We start from the raw sequence: 17300 nt of genomic DNA, 5'->3' as shown, positions 1-17300 counted from the left end.
CTCAGAGTCCTGGGATCGAGCCCCGCGTCGGGCTTTCTGCTCAGCGGGGAGCCTGCTTCCCCCTCTCTCTCTGCCTGCCTCTCTGTGCCTACTTGTGATCTCTGTCACATAAATAAATAAAATCTTTTAAAAAAAAAAGAAAACAAAGGGTATTAAAGGTGAAAGAAAATGGCACGAATTGGTGTGTGTTTCAGGGGTCATTAGTCAGAAATGCCTTAGACTCAGGGGCCTGACAACAAAGACATCAGATGGGAGGCTTTTTCAGAAACCCTTTAAGAGGTGATGACAGCACAAAGTAAGGCAGCAGCAGTGAGGGGTTGGGGATGGAGAGAGACCAATTCAGGGGGATGGGGGGGGGGGGGAGAAGGCACAAGATATAAGAGGTATTTAGGGTTTGGTGACATTTTGAATGGAGGCACTGAGTGTCTGGGAGAAGTTGCAGTTTCCAGGTTTCTGGCTTGGGGCAAGAAGGTGGGGGTGCCTGGGTGGCTCAGTAGGTCAAGCATCTACCTGTGGCTCAGGTCATGATCCCAGGGTCCTGGGATTGAGTCTGCATCAGGCTCCCTGCTCAGTGGGTAGTCTGCTTCTCCTTTTGCCCCTCCCCCCCACTGGTGCTCTCTCTTTCTCTCTCCTTCTCTCTCCCAAAAATAAATTAATGAAATCTTTAAAAGAGGAGAGGAGCGGGGAGGGGGGGAGGGGAAGGGAGGGAGGGGAAAGGGAGGGGAGAGGAGGGTGGTGGTGCCATACACAGACAGAAGGAAGATTAAGAAGAAAAGATGACAAAATGACTTGAAGAAGTCGACTTTGAGATAACTAGGAGATACCCTAATGGAGGCAGACAGATAGATGTCTAGTAGTCAGTTGTATGCCCTAGCCTGGAGTTCACCACAGTCATCCTTATTCCTAACCTAGAAGCTGTCCTTACATAAAAATAAGTTAAAAGCCACGTAAATGAGAGTGGAGTGAAGGGAAAGTCGTTTGACAGAAATTTTTTTTAGATCGCCAGCACTGAAGATACATACTGAGCAAAACGAGCCACGAAAAAGACCATGAAGCAGAGGAAGAGAGTGGTCTGGTAGAGCCATTTAAAAAAAAAAAAAAAATTCAGCATTCACAACAGAGTTTAAGAGAAACTGGCAAATCCTCCACCTTCTTTCTCCACTCTGGCCACTCCTAAACCACACCACATCAAATACATCCACGCTCCGGAGGCTTTACACTCACTCGTGCCCTCCTCACAAAGTTCTCTCCCCGCATCCTGCCAACCGCCAAAACTTCTATTCGCCCTTCAAGAACAGCTGGAATAGAGCCTGGGAAGTTTCCCGAATGGGTGCGTCCTGTGCGTCCCCTTCACCATTGTCCTCACAGCTCAGTTTCCCCGCTCCACTGAAGAGTCCTTTGAAGGGCTGGATCTTACTCATGTTGTCATCTCAAGACACAGCGCGCAAGTAGTGTGTAGAAGGAGCACAAAATGGTGCCGTCCTGTTTCTCCCGTGCTTCCAGTTAAATTCCTGGTTCCTCACGTTCCATCTCTCTCCTTCATAAGCCTTATCTCGCTGCCTGGGCGAAAAGTGAGGGGGGAAAACTCCTTCAGACACAGATAATTCCACAGGCAGCCTAACTGCCTCGCTAAACCCCTCCAACTTCAGAGCTGAAATCACGCGGGCGCGTCCTAGACCATCTGCCGCGTCCAGCGCAGGCCCCGCCCAGCCCAGGCCCCGCCCAGCTCAGGGCCCGCCCCTCGCGACCAAAGAAGGCCTAGCCTGTCCCGCATTCACGCTCCGCCCCCGGTGCAGGCGGAGGCGGGACCACGCCAGGAGCACGGCCCGCCCACGCCGCGCCCCCAGCGCCAGGCGCACGCCCCCCCCCACGTGCCCAGTACCGTGGGTCCCACCCCGGATGTCCGCCCCTAGCTGACTGAGCCCGAGGCCATGGCGAGCCAGGTAGGCCATCCCGTGTCGCGCGACCGACTCCAAGGAAGGAAGGGCTAGAGGGAAAGCGTAAGGTGGAACCCGGCCGCTGACTGTGAGGGGAGCGCGGGTCTCGGCTCGTAGACAGGCTCGAGCTGCCGGATCGGAAACGGTGCCTACGGCGAGCGGTTCTGCGGGAAGGAAGGGAAAGAATCTTTGATTCCTTACTTGAAAAGATGTTGCTGCTTCTAGGGCAGCGGAGAGCGGGGGCGGGGGTGGTCGGTTTCCTGCTAGAAGTGGTTTAGGAGCACTTGGTGCTTTGCAAATGCTAAAACAACTAACTTGCCTGGGGTCATAGTTGGCTGGTAGCAGAACCCGTGCGTCTAACCCTTACAATAGTTGTTTCATGATCGTAATTCATAATTGAACATAAAAGACTGTATTTGGGGAAGACTGCTAGAGACCTTTCGGTAGTAACATTTTTGAGCATTTAAGGCACCAGAAGTTTATATCCTTTTAATCCTCCCGTGACATTTCTGCGGGGTATTGTCTCCATTTTACAGACCAAAAATTGAGGCTTAGAGGTTTGGCGTACTTAGTGGTCACTTTAAGGTAGCCAAGATTCCGGTCCAAGTCTGTTCCTGTGCAAGGACTATTCTAGGTTCCTGAAATAGGCATTAGACGATAAAGAAAGGCAGAAATATACGAATACCATGAATAACTAAAAGTGATTTGGTGTTTAAATGTTTTGCAAACTTTAGAAATTTTCTAGAAAGATTTAGGACCTTAAATGTTGAAGTTGAGAAGAAACGGTAAACTGTAGACAATCTTTTAGACTTAACAAGTTGGCAAGTTGTTTATCCTTATTACCAAGTGCCTTGATTCGAAGAAGGTGAGAAATTATAATCCTGTGATAGTTCAATTGTTGAAGTAGGGCAATTGTCTGTGGATTTGGGGTGGAGCCTTTTCTGCTTAGAATCGTCATTGAAAGGAAAAGGTTAATCTTTCAAACATTCCTGAGAGGGAAAGGGGCATAAAAACTTAGATTATAGGTGTTAGATTATAGGTATAGATTATCATGTTGCTTAAGTTCTCTAGGATCCATGACTATTCCAAATTTGACCTTTAGGACTTTGTTCTGAGCTTTAATGATCCATTCAGTTGGAAACAGATTCTAAAACAATGTCTGAATTTTTTGACCATCAGATTTAATATCTACACTTTAATTTTAAAAGCAGTAATTTCCAGCCTCACCAGTTTACCCAAGCCATTCATCTCTCCATATAGTTCAACTCTCCTTTTCCTCCAGACTTTGTTCTACTGCTCCTAATAAGTATTGATTTATTATTACAAAGCTACACAATGCCAAGGACTGTTTTAGGGACTTCATTTTCAGTTACTTCTCACAATAGCTTTTTGTAATTGTAAGTGTTTTATCACTATTTGTAACTCTTTCTCATCCTTTGGTATCCTAGTTAAAAGTGAAGATTTTTCAAACCCACCAACCAAAGTTAACTCTTTCTCCGCCTTGTGCATTCTGTAGCACTTTATGCCTCTCCCTTTAACTTACACTTGTTGGAATTGTTGACTTTCCAGTCTGTCTCCTATAAACCCAGCAGTTTGCAACCTTTATTCTGTCAACAGATTTCATAAGCTTTATGTGAACTAATCAAAACTTTCCTGCGGGGTTGGAGAGGTGGCAAAATAGGTGAGGAAGATTAAGAAGTTCAAACTTCCACTTATAAAATAAAGAAGTCATGGAAATGTGAAGTACACCGTTAAGAATAAAGTCAAGAAAATATTGCAATAACTTTGTATGGTGACAGATGATAGCTAGACCTACTGTGGTGATCATTTCCTTATGTATATAAACATCAAATCACTATGTTGTACACCTGAAACTAATATAATATTCAATGTTAACCATACCTCAATTAAAAAAAAATGTTTAAACTCTCCTCATTACACTTGATTCTCTGGTAAAGGAGGAGTGTACTGACTAGAATTTCTAAGGCAATGCTGTGCTATAGAAATATAATACAAGTCCCATATGTAATTTTTATTTTTCTAGTTGCCACATTAAAATTGGATAAAAATTTAATCCATTATACAGTAAGCCACACCACCCCCTGCCCTACCTTATCCACTATTTCAGTTACCCAAAGTCACCTACAGTCCAGAAGCAGGTGATCTTCTTTCTGACCTATTGTCAGAAGTTCACTAGTAGCCTAACACTGCATCACAGTGCCTACATCACTCCGTGTCACCTCATGTAGGCATTTTATTGTCTCATATCATCACAAGAAGGGTGAATACATAACAGTACAATAAGATATTTTGAGAGACCATATTCATATAACTTATTAGAATTGTTCTACTTTATTATCATTGTTAATCCCTTACTGTGCCTAATTAATAAATTAAATTTTATCACAGGTATATTTGTATAGGAAAAACATAATAATTTCAGATATCCACTGAGAGTCTGAGAATGTATATTCCACAGATAAGGAAGAACTACTGTATTCAAGTTACTATCATGATATATAATTAATTTTTTTTAATATTAAAATACTTCTACTTTATTTGTACTAAGTCTTCATAATCTGGGTAACTTTTACACTTACAGTTTGTATCAGTTCAGACTGGCCATTTTCCAGCTCCTCGGTAACACACATGGCAAGTGGCTACTGTATTTGTATAGAACAGCTAAAAGGAGTAGAAGTAGTATTTTCAAGTTCCTGCCTTCTGTTACTCCTTATGCTTCTTCCCACTTTGCAGTTTTGCACTAAACCAGTGTCAGCTTAAACCAGCCATAGAGGAATCCTCTAGGGTATATGTTAAGCATTCAGATTCCTTAGATCCTATGCCAGACCTACTAAATCAGATTGTCTTGGAATGTGTATTCTTTTTTTTCTTTTTAAGATTTTATTTATTTATTAGAGAGCAGAGTGAGGGAGAGAGCACAAGTAGGGGTGAGGGGCGAAAGGAAAAGGGCAAGCAGATTCCCTGCTGAGCCAGGAGCTGGACATGGACCTCAGTCCCAGGACCCTGAGATCTTAACCTGTGCCGAAGGCAAACACTTAACCCACTGAGCCACCCAGGCGCCCCTGGAATCTGTATTCTTGATGTGCTCCTGCTTATGCATTGTAGAAGGCCATTAAGTATTTGGTTAACAAAACTTCTTTACCAAAAGAGGCTTTTATATCTGACCATGTGGTCTTCTCAATTAAATTTTTTCCATGAACATTATTTATATGAAATCTAACAACATGCAAAATAGTTCTCCCTATCACTTCGGGGTGTAGAGTTTTTGTGTGTGATATACTTTCTAAGATTAGCATTCCTCAGGACCTAAATTAACTAATAAGTAGTTCATTATTAGTGCAGGAGGATAAACAATGTGTTCTCTTTTTTTCCCCATTTCAGGTTATCAAGTGCAAGGCTGCTGTTGCCTGGGAGGCAGGAAAGCCTCTCTCCATAGAGGATATAGAGGTGGCACCCCCAAAGGCTCATGAAGTTCGAATTAAGGTAATGATACATCTAAGGCCCTGGAAGAGAAGACTTAAAATTAGGTCTCTGGGTAGGTAAATCCTCTGAGGATAAATCCCAAAGGCCAGTGTCAAGGAGAAGGTATCAAAAGTCATCCAACCTTAGAATCACAACATCTTCCTCTTATTTTACCCAGTTCGCTTTTGCAACACTCCTCTCTGTCTTTTTTGCTTTGATGTTGAGCTGAACTCAGCAACCTTCCCCACAGATCAATGGATTATTGCAACTTACCTTCTGTAGCCTGTGTTTAAGATGAATTTGTAAGATGCTCCCTTTTCTCCTGATCCCATGACTTAAAATATATGAAGACCTTTGGAAACAGAAGTAGAAATGGTCTTCAGTTGTTAGACAAGGTTTTAAATAATATTTGGAAAGAGGCTCCTGATTTAACTGGAGCAACAGCCAAGTGAAATCCGCTTGCTTAGAGAGCTTTAAAATGTACTGACCATTGCAGGCAAGGCCAGGGTTCAGGGGATCAGTCTAGTCCTACTCAGCCTCTACTGTGGCAGAGAAAGGAAGATCCCCGTGGAGAAAAGGCTGTTGCACACGGCAGTCACCTGGATATTTTTAGCATTCTACTGTGTTGTTTTGATGCAAAATTAATACTTTAAAGTAGTGACCACTGAGTAAAACTAACATTCTAGAAAAGTAAGCTTTTTTTTTCTTTTTCTTTTCTCTGAATTAGAGTATACCTTCCCCATCTCACCTCCAAACGCTCATGCTCCCAGGGATCAAATACCAAGTGGAGGAGCCTAAGGCCAAGTAACTTTCCAAGATCCTATTCAACTCGGACCCAGGAATCTGAAATCTTACAGGGCTTAGATGGTTTCCCTTAAGTTCAGAAATTAACCTGATTGTGATTTTGCTACTGAAAAAGAAAATATGTCCTGGGATGTACTAAGATGAGCTGTAGAGCAATAGGAAGCTACTAACAAATAGCAGGTATATAGGTGAGAAACAGAGAAGCATAAACACAAACATTCCACACTTTTTTTTTTTTTTTTTAGATTTTATTTATTTGAGAGAGAGTGTGTGTGTGCACAAGCAGAAGGAGTGGCAGAGGGAGAGAAAGAATCAGACTCCCTGCTGAGCAGGGAGCCCAGTATGGGGCTGGATGGAGTGTGGCTCAGGATTCAATCCCAAGACCCTGGGATCATGACCTGAGTCAAAGGCAAACGCTCTACCAGTTGAAGCACCTAGGCACTCCTCCCAGATTTCTTTCTTGTGCTTTTAGTGCTTAGAAAAATAAGCTACTTTTTAAAAACCAGAGAGATAGGAATGAAGGATTATTTAAGTAGAAATTGTGTGTGGTTGCTAAGAAGGGAGTCAGTTTCACTAAAAGCTCTGAATTTGGGCTCAGAATAAGTAGCCTGTCATATTTCAGAAGTAGGACATATCTCCTTAGAAATCACAATTGTCAGCAGTCAGGAGGATCCCAGCAGTGAAGGTGGGCTCCACCTGCTTTGTATACAGGTCATGTTCCTCTCCATATCTGGAGGCACAGGGCCCATAAAGTCACCATGTTTACCTGCTCTTGCTAGCCTGCGCTGGAAAGGAGTCAGAAAAACCATTTCCTTTGCGTATAAACACACCATTACTTTTATGGATCACTAAAAAATGCTGTCAGTTCTAATTGTTAAGAGGCCATAGATTATAAGCACATGCTGATTTTTAAAGAGGTTAAAATATCAAAGAAATGTGTCTTAGAATCAGTGAAATACAGTATTAAAAATGCCTTGCCTTTGACCTGTATCTCACTCTGAATTGCATGCAAACACACATAAATGCTCTTTAATATCCTGTTAGATTATTGCCACTGCAGTTTGCCACACCGATGCCTATACCCTGAGTGGGGCTGATCCTGAAGGGAGTTTTCCAGTGATCCTGGGACATGAAGGTGCTGGAATTGTGGAAAGTGTTGGTGAAGGAGTTACTAAGCTGAAGGCAGGTAAGGAGGATATTTGAACCACTTGATTTCATAATTTCAACTAATTTCTGCAAGGAAATTATATTTCCAATAAGCTATGCATTATTTCTTCAAGAACAGATTATCACCTGAGTCATTTGTCAAGAATGATTTTATTCCTTATCTGGGAAGTTCAAATACTGGGTGTTTTTTCTTTTGGATTTTGCAGACTACTGTTCTTCTGAAACTATTTTTCCCCAAAGCCAGTTTTGACCAATTACGCAAGAATTTTTGAAGGTTCAGCAGTGAATCTGTATTTCAAAGCCCATGACCTTGTTTTCCAGTTAAAATTTTAAGAGCTCCATTTCAATCAAAATTTTGAAAACTTGTACTTCTTGTATAGCCAGTGGTGTCTGAATGATGTTACGTAGGTTATGTTCTAAGTGGAAGTTGTTAATTTGGAAAGCCATGCGAGTTGACAGGAGTGGGAATTTACAGGGGCTGAGGTATCCATTTAGAAACAGAGGTTCCCTATTCAGGAGAGTGTCTTTGCATTTGTTTCCCAGGTGATACTGTCATCCCACTTTACATCCCACAGTGTGGAGAATGCAAATTTTGTCTAAACCCTAAAACAAACCTTTGCCAGAAGATAAGGTTAGTATCTTTGTGATTTTTTTCTTAAAATAATAAGTAATTGTGTGGCAGTGTATACAGAATACTCTACCTGCATTATTTCATTTCAGCCTTATGGCAGCCTTATCGCTCATATCCCCATTTTCATGGATGAGAAAATTAAGACTCAGAAATTAAGTGGTTTACCCAATATCATGACTATTAGATAAAACAGAATTTTCTGAACCCATTTTCCTTCCATAACACTAGGTTAAATTTGCCAGAATATACATTAAGGAGGGACATGCTTATGAAATTAAATGAAACCATTTAAAGAGCCATTTTATTGTCCATGAGATCCAAGTAATAAAACTCATAGGTTACTAGGAAGACTATGGGAGATAATATAACCCCTTACTACACAGAAAAATGTGGTTATTTTATTGTAGTAAGGTAGCAGCACTTAACTCTATTTTGAGGCAATTTAAGATCTCCATGTATTCACCTTTTTTTTTCTTCTTCTTGAGGTAGAACATATATAATAAAATACTTAGTCTATAAATCTTAAGTGTACAGCTCCATGAATTGTTATGTATATACACACCTATATCCACCTAGATCAAGATCGAGAACCCTTCCAGCACCCTGTGGAGTCATTCGTATCCCTTCCACGTCAGTACCTGCCTCCCTCAAAGGGAACCACTATTCTCATTTCGTTTGCTACAGGACTTCATATAAATAGAATCTCATACTGTGTGCTCTTTTTCTGGTTTCTTTCATTCAGAATGTCAGTGAGATGTATCCAGGTTGTGCTGCCATATTTCATTCATTTATCTCTAGCCATTCCCCTGTTGATGGACATTTAAGTTGCTCCTTCAACGTTTGGGGCTGTCGTGGCTCATGCCGCTGTAAACATTCTTGTGCATATCTTTTAGTGAATGTATGCACTACTTTCTCTTGGGTATTTTCCTAAGATTGGAATTGCTGAGTGTAATACCATGATTTCATTTAGATGACCAAATTTATATTTCTCATACGTGTTTGGTATTCTGCCATGGTTTCTGGCTCATAGCTACTAAAACCCTTGGAATTTCCTATGATGTGGGCTCTGAAGGTGTCTTTATCGTATTATTAAAAGTGACCTTTGGAAAACCGTTAGGAAACCTACGAACGGCCTGGCCTTTGGTAGAGGAAAAGGGGCTACTGAGGTTGAATCAGCCAATGGCCAGTGTCAACCATAACTATAATTAAGCTTCCATAAACCCCAAAAGGATGGTTCAGAGAGCTTTGGGGCTAGTGAACACATGGAGACTGGGGAGAGTGACATACCTGGAAAGCATGTGGGAGCTCCTCAGTTTTTTCCCATACCTCCTATGCATCTCTTTATCTGGCTGTTGATTCGTATTCTTTATCATATCCTTTAATAACAGAAGTGTTTCCATGAGTTCTGTGAGCTGCTCTGGAGAATTAAAAGAACCTAAGGAGGAAGTCTTTGGAACCTCCAATCTGTAGCCTATGGGTCAGAAGCATAGGTTCCATGGGGCACCTGGGTGGCTCAGTCAGTTGAGCCTCCTACACTTGGTTTTAGCTCAGGTCGTGATCTCAGGGTTGTGGGGTCAAGTCCCATGTCAGGATCTGCACTTGGCACCAAATCTGAGATTCTCTGCCTCTCCCTCTGCCCCTCCCCCAAGTCATGTGCACGCATGCACCTGCACATACTCTCTTCCCTCTCAAATAAAATCTTTAAAAAAAAAAAAAAGGGCCCTTGTAACAACTTGGAGCTTGCAACTGGCTTTTGAAGCAGAGGGTAGGGACAGTCTTACAGGACTGAGTCCTTAATCTATGGAACCTGATGGCTCTCCAGGTAGCTGGTGTCAGAATTGAGTTGAATTCTTGGACCCTGCTGTGTCCAAGAATTGTTCAGTGTTGTGTGTGAGGGAACAGACCCCCACACACACATTGGAATTGTGTCCATGACCTAGAAGATTGAGTCATATATGGGAAATCCATGTGTCATATTTGTTTTCTAGTGCCATTGTTAAAATTAGCTTATATTTTTGGGAAACGAGATTCCATTTACTTTATAACAAAAATCCAATTAGTTTTGGCAAAGCTAGAACCAAAACAAATCTTGTTTTGAAAGATAATTTCAAACAGTGTCTAAAAGCTTGGGACCTATCAAGTATAATAATGATAATGGACTTTTTGTGGCTGTCTGTAACCTTTTAGAGGGACAAATCCTTTCAAAGCATAAAATGAATCCCATGTCCCCTTTTGTTAAAGAAACTCCTCTGGAACAGAAGTGATTTCTTACATTAAGGAAGGCTAAACAAACTTAAGTTGTTCTCTTAAAGATAGAAGTTATTTGTGGTGGAGCTTTGTCACATAGTTTTTTGTTTCTGGTCTTACTTTTCTCTCCAAGGGAATATATTTGCTCTTATGTCTAGAGGCAATCCATTTTCTCTTCATCTGTGTATTTGTTTATTCTGTGTATTCCAAAAGATTAGCTTAAGAATGTACATCAAATTATAGTACATTGTTTTTACTAAAAACAACAAATATTTTTAAATAATTTATTAAATTAATTTATTAAATATTTATTAGTATTGTCCCTGTGCCAAGCACAATACTAATGCTTTATGAATGCTCATTTGATTTTTATAACAATCTGTAAGGAAAATACAGTTGTTTCTCTCCATTTTCTAATGAGGAAACTAAGGCACAAAGGTTAATTAACTGGCCCACGATCACACAGGATTTGAACCCAACTGTGTTTGACTTTAGGGCCTGCACTCCTAAGCAGGACATTACATTACCTATCTATTTAGAATGTCAAAAATAACTTTTGATACCATTTATCATACTGGTGGCCTTTGTGAGGTTTTTTTTTTGTTTTTTTAATCCTTCATTAGTGTTACCAACTACAAAGGCAAAAAAAAAAAAAAAGAAAAGATAACTTGAATCCTTGAGGACCGTTTTGAAAAAACAAGCCTCCTGAAAGATCTAAATTAGCCAGTGTGGCTATCTATTTTCATCACCTGATCTGCATAATTGCTCATAATCTCTCCTTGTATAGATTCTGGCCTTGGCTCTGTGCTTTCAGAAGTTATATTTGCTCACAGTTTTATGACAGAATTTTAAAATTATTTCATCTGTCGTAAGTTGTATCTGTTAAATTTATTTCAATACCAGCAGTAAGATCCAGAAGGATATTGAATGTTGGCAAATGTCTTTCTTAAGTTTCCTTAATAAGGCATTGCTGAAAGGTGCTAAATTATTAACAAATACAATAGAAATTAGACTTTGGGGATCACCTGGGTGACACAGTTGGTTAAGTGTCTGATTTTTGTTTTCAGCTCAGGTAATGATTTCAGGGTCGTTCAATGAGCCCCACATCATGCTCCTGTGCTAAGCACAGAGTCTGCTTGAGTTCTCCCTTTCTCTCTGCCCCTTTAGCTTACGTGTGCACGTGCTTTCTCTGGCACGTTTGTGCTCTCTTCTCTTTCTCTCTGAAAAAAAATTTTTTTTAAATTAGACTTTGGGTCATAGCACACATTTCTGTCATATTTAAAATTGATTTTCCTGTGCATTTTGGGAAACCTGATTTTACCCTGCTTTTTTCCTTTTTTATTTTCTTTAGAGTTACTCAGGGGAAAGGATTAATGCCAGATGGTACTAGCAGATTTACTTGCAAAGGAAAGACAATTTTACATTACATGGGAACCAGCACGTTTTCTGAATATACAGTTGTGGCTGATATCTCTGTTGCTAAAATTGATCCTCTAGCACCTTTGGATAAAGTCTGCCTTCTGGGTTGTGGCATTTCAACTGGTTATGGTGCTGCTGTGAACACTGCCAAGGTAAGACATTGACCTGGATTTTAGCTTCTGCTTTCTAATTTGATAAAACAGAGCTTTGCTAAAATAGTGAACTTGGCCTGGTATGTAAGAAACCTAGTGATTTCCTTGACACTTGTGCAATGAGTACCTAATAGACTGTCTTTACTATTAGGTGGAGCCTGGCTCGACTTGTGCCGTCTTTGGCCTAGGAGGAGTTGGATTGGCGGCCATCATGGGCTGTAAGGTGGCTGGTGCATCTCGGATCATTGGTGTGGACATCAATAAAGATAAATTTGCAAGGGCCAAGGAATTTGGAGCTTCTGAATGCATTAACCCCCAGGACTTCAGTAAACCCATCCAGGAAGTGCTCATTGAAATGACTGATGGGGGTGTGGACTATTCCTTTGAGTGCATTGGTAATGTAAAAGTCATGGTAGGTATGTTTCACTTTATTCCTTTTTTTCTCTAGCTTTATTATAAGAATAGAGCATAAAATACCCCAAATATTGGCTGATTGACTGTTTATACTATTATAAATTATTATTTTATATTTTGTGAATATTATGAATTATTATTATAAGTAAGGCTTCCAGTCAACAGTAGGCTATTAGTTAAATTTGGGGGGAGTTATGTGTGTATTTTCAACTGCACAAGGCAGGGGTGCCCCAATCCCTGTGTGTTGTTCAGGGGTTAGCTGTACATCCACTTCACTAACCTCAAGCAACAGCTTCTCTAAAGCTCAGTTTCCTCTTGTGTAAAATGCAGACAGTAATGACACCTCCTTCACACAGAGTTGATACTCAGCAGGAGTATCACGATTCTTCACCGGCTTCCTTTATTAGAGTCTTTAGAATTTTGAACTAGGATTTATTTTTAAAACTAGACAGCAGGGGGCGCCTGGGTGGCTCAGTCTGTTGAGCATCTGCCTTTGGCTCAGGTTGTGATCCCACAGTCCTGGGAACGAGCCCCATGTCAGGCTCCCTGCTCAGCGGAAAGCCTGCTCCTCCCTCTGCCTGCCGCTCCCCCTGTTTGTGTGTGCTTGCTTGCTCACTCTCTGTCAAATAAATCAAATCTTTAAAAAAAAAAAAAAACTAGACAGCAAATAAAAGCTTTAAATTCTTTCATTTTGTGTTAATATTTAGCCAGGTTAATAATTTTTTAAAAAATACTGTTGAATGAAATTACATTTACTAAATATTCAGTATGACCATTTTGTTGTGATTTTCTTAAAAAGCTCTGAGCTACCACTCTCTCCCACCAAAGCTATTTTGCTGATATTCTAAGCCAGATGCACTGACCTCTGTGATTTGGTCCTATCTCTGCCTGCAGAGAGCAGCACTGGAGGCCTGCCACAAAGGCTGGGGTGTCAGCGTCGTAGTTGGAGTAGCTGCATCTGGTGAAGAAATCTCCACTCGCCCATTTCAGCTGGTAACAGGCCGCACGTGGAAAGGCACTGCTTTTGGAGGTAATTCAGTGGATGAGCATGTTTTCTCTGTTGTTATCTCCATTGGCATAATTTTAATCCCAAGCTGATTTTTATTTGTTTTGTTTTAACAAGAATTTTCATAGACTACCTTCTCATCACAAGTTGTTGCATAGTTGCTGTAATGGGAGGGTTTCACGTTCATTCAGTACTCACCCCAGGGCTGGGGAGATGCTCACCTTCCTGTGAAGCACTAGATCACATTCCGCACACACAGTCAGTATCCTGTTGATGAGGAAATAGTTGGGGGTCAGGCAGGAGTGAGGAGTTGGTTCCAGGATACACAAACTGTTACAGTGTCAGCCACACTGTTACGCTCTGGATTAATTGTTGGCATTTCTACTCCTCTTTCCCGAGTCAGGCTGTCGCTGGATGTGATCATACCTCTGTCTACATAACACTGACTTCAACAGTAACCAATACAATACTGCAATAAAATACTGGGTTTTTTAAAAAATTTATTTATTTGACAGAGAGAGACAGCGAGAGCGGGAACACAAGCAGGGGGAGTGGGAGAGGGGAGAAGCAGGCTTCCTGCCGAGCAGGGAGCCCAATGCAGGGCTCGGTCCCAGGACCCTGGGATCTTGACCTGAGATGAGGGCAAACGCTCAACGACTGAGCCACCCAGGCACCCCTGAAAATACTATTTAAGACCAAACTTTGTAATAGAATTGAAAAGTTGCCAGACTGATCATTTTTCCCTTTTGTTGTCCTAAAAAGTACATGGTTGGTTGCAGTTGCCTAACTACTGGTAGAATGCTGAAAAATCATTTCCATCTTTTTCGTGGTTGCTCAGCTAAGAAGCACAAATCATGCTTTTATATCCCAACAATTATGAATGAATGAAATCTTAAGTTTTTATAGGTTTTTAATACACACACACACATATTCTTACCATTCTTTTAGGAGTGAAAAATCACATAGCATGAGTTTTTAATCTGTATTTAACAAAGTGTCTCTTAAGATCCCCATTGTCCATATTATGCCCACTTGTTTGTAGCCCAGAGGAAAAGATCGGGAAAGTATGAGGAGTTTGGCCAAAGTTTTCGATCTTTGTACTATAGAATTCATCATAAAAAGATGTCAAGGGGCGCCTGGGTGGTGCAGTCGGCCAAGCGTCTGACTCTTGGTTTCAGCTCAGGTCATGATCTCAGGGTTGTGAGATCAAGCCCCACGTTGGGTTTAGCTCAGTTCTGCTTGCAGATCCCCACGTTGGGTTTAGCTCAGTTCTGCTTGCAGATTATCTTTCTCCCTCTGCCCTTCTCCTGACTCAGGTGAGCTCCCTCTCTTTCTCTGTCTTGCTGTCTCTCAAAAAAATAATAAAGTCTTAAAATAAATAAGGGATTTCTATTAAGAAAAATATATAAAACTGACTAAACTTGCCTTTCCAAATATGCCTCACTTGAGTATCTTAGAATAGACTTTTAAGGTCACACATCCTCCCAGGGTCTTATTCTGCATTTGAAAGGACATTCTGAGCCTGGGAGACTGAGCCTGGGGTTTGATCCTAACCCTAACTGAAGCCTCATCCTCCTGGCACATGCTGATTGGGAAATAAACTGGAGCACTGGGGCCCAATGGTGTTGTTAAAATATGATCCACAGATGAAAATAGAAGTTTTGGTCTAGAGAAGAGTGGTGGTTGTACTTGTCTCCGTTACCAGGAGATTTTAAAGGTGAAAGAAGGGGGTGCCTGGCTGGCTCAGTGGGAAGAACATGTGACTCTTGATCTTGGGGTCAGGAGTTCAAGCCCCATGTTGGGCATGGAGCCTACAATCAGTCAATATTATACACACACACACACGTTTTTGTTCTTAAAGGACAAAGAAAAAGCCCCATAATTCTTAGGAGAAGAGTAATTGGTAGAAGATATAAAGAAGGAGATTTGGAAAAGGCTCAAAAGTGGTTTGAAACAAGCTACAAAGTGTCCCTAGTTTAAAAGGTGAAGAGGCTTCTTTGTCGTTTTATTGCATCTTTCAGTAAAAGTGAAAGACTGAAGCCCCTGATTTTGTTTAAAATCTTAAATAGCTAAAAATTTCCCACTTTTGTTTTCAGTTTTACAGTTTTCTAGGGTGAGATGCTATCCCTAATTTCATTGCTAAATTTAAAACCAAAGGAATAAAGTCATGTATCACATCAGTTTTTTTCTTCCTTGAATTTCACGATTATAGAGCTCTTTCTTTTGTGGACCTAAGTAAATTTGTTGTGAAATATCCAGAGTTCTGTCCAAGGCAGTTTAAAATTTTGTCTCAATTTGCTAAAAAATTAATGAGATTTTAGTAAATCTTAATACAGAAAAAGGAAAATATTCAGAAGGCATTTACTATTTTCTTAACTAAAGACAATCATTAAATTCTTCTTCCTCTCTGCTGATTTTGGAAGGTCTTCTTTCCCTTTTAATTCATGATTAAATTTATTCTCTTAAATGTCTGTTACCCACTAAGTAATAAGCATACTCTAAAGATTTGTTGGGAGAAGTAATAGATGTATGATTTCTTTTAGGATGGAAGAGTGTGGAAAGTGTCCCAAAGTTGGTGTCTGAATATATGTCCAAAAAGATAAAAGTTGATGAATTTGTGACTCATAATCTGTCTTTTAACCAAATTAATGAAGCCTTTGAACTGATGCATGCAGGAAAGAGGTAAGCTTCCTTTTTGGGTATATATTATAAAATGTAGTAATGATTTAGGGTTTATCGAGGGAAGGTTAAAAAAAAGTAGTTTTAGTGGTCTTCAAAGATAGCATTTAAAACCTGTTTATTGTTTCCTTCTCTTACAGCATTCGAACTGTTGTAAAGCTTTAAATTCAACAGAGAAAGATTTAAATTCAGCAGTTCATCCTTGTACCTAAGTCTTGCGGTCCAGCTGGAACAGCCAGACAAACAGGGAGAAGATCTTGCAAGTTCACAGCCTCTTAGACATTCTAGACCTTCTAGGCCTTCTCTACTGTTAATTCTAGAGCAACCTAATTTAGGCAGTATTTTTTGTATAATTCACAAATCGCTAATCAAGGACAAGACTAATAGAGTCATAAATCTGATTTCTCAACTCCCCTTCACATGAATAATTGCCAGCTCATTAAGGAATATCCCAACATAATAAAAATAAGTTCTGCATATGTGTAGATGTTTTCATCTCTCTTTTATGCTGAATTCATTCTCATGGTTCCTGTCCCCATTATCTTCATTCTTTAAAGGAAAGCTAGAGGAAACAGGGCAGTGGTGAGTATCTGAACCTTGCCTTCTTCTGTCCTCAGTAATTTTTGCTTAACTTTTAAGTCTCTGGCCCATTTACTAAAGAACAGATTTCCCTCACCATCAGGGGCAAAGTTAATCAGAACCCAGGTCAGCCTCTGTGAGAGTACATTCTTGAGAACAGATACCGTGCCTTGTTCAGACTTACTCTCCCAATTTCCTAGTATGGCATCTGGCCCACAGTGGGCACTAAACTTCATTAAACTACCTTCTGGGCAGAAGGTATGTGTGTGTTGGTGGTAGCTCTATGAACTTTCAAGCATATTAAACATATATACTGAATTTCACATTTTTCCAATTCTAGATCATATTGCCTTTCCTCTCCAGAGGTTTCTTGTGAAATACTTGCCCACATCCTTTCCTCACCACCCAGAATTTGGTGTTTTTCACTCTTCATGCATGTTGTTATACTTTATACATATGCATTAACCTTCTAGCCTTTGGTATGGAAAACCTGATACTGTCTCATTCTGCAGCTTTCATTTTTTACTCATTATTGTGTGATGAATCATGTCATGCTGTTTTTAATACTGTGTTACAGTATTCAGTTATATGAAATAACATAATCTACTTGCTGTCTAAATGATGGCATAAAGCAACTTCCAGAGCTGTTTCTGTTTTGCTAACACTGGTGACAACCACTGTACATCCTGCTGATTGTGTTAGTTACTTAGGCCATATAGCTGACCCTTGAACAACATGGGTTTGAACTGCACAGATCACTTACACATGGATTTTTTACATTA

General features: G+C 40.5%; 1 protein-coding gene across 1 annotated transcript; it reads left to right on the top strand.

The window, feature by feature from the left end:
- The first annotated feature begins 1774 nt into the window (after window positions 1-1774).
- Window positions 1775-16418, top strand: ADH5 (alcohol dehydrogenase 5 (class III), chi polypeptide). Its single transcript, XM_032332973.1, has 9 exons — window positions 1775-1943; window positions 5340-5441; window positions 7269-7410; window positions 7935-8022; window positions 11621-11840; window positions 11992-12252; window positions 13149-13284; window positions 15804-15942; window positions 16080-16418. The coding sequence occupies exons 1-9, from the start codon at window positions 1932-1934 to the stop codon at window positions 16102-16104; spliced, it is 1125 nt and encodes a 374-aa protein (XP_032188864.1). The 5' UTR covers window positions 1775-1931; the 3' UTR covers window positions 16105-16418.
- The last annotated feature ends 882 nt before the right edge of the window (window positions 16419-17300 follow it).

Source organism: Mustela erminea, chromosome 2, assembly GCF_009829155.1.
Source record: "Mustela erminea isolate mMusErm1 chromosome 2, mMusErm1.Pri, whole genome shotgun sequence".
Taxonomy (NCBI): domain Eukaryota; kingdom Metazoa; phylum Chordata; class Mammalia; order Carnivora; family Mustelidae; genus Mustela; species Mustela erminea.
The sequence above is the reverse complement of the archived record's forward strand: the minus strand, read 5'-3'. Positions and strand labels throughout refer to the sequence as shown.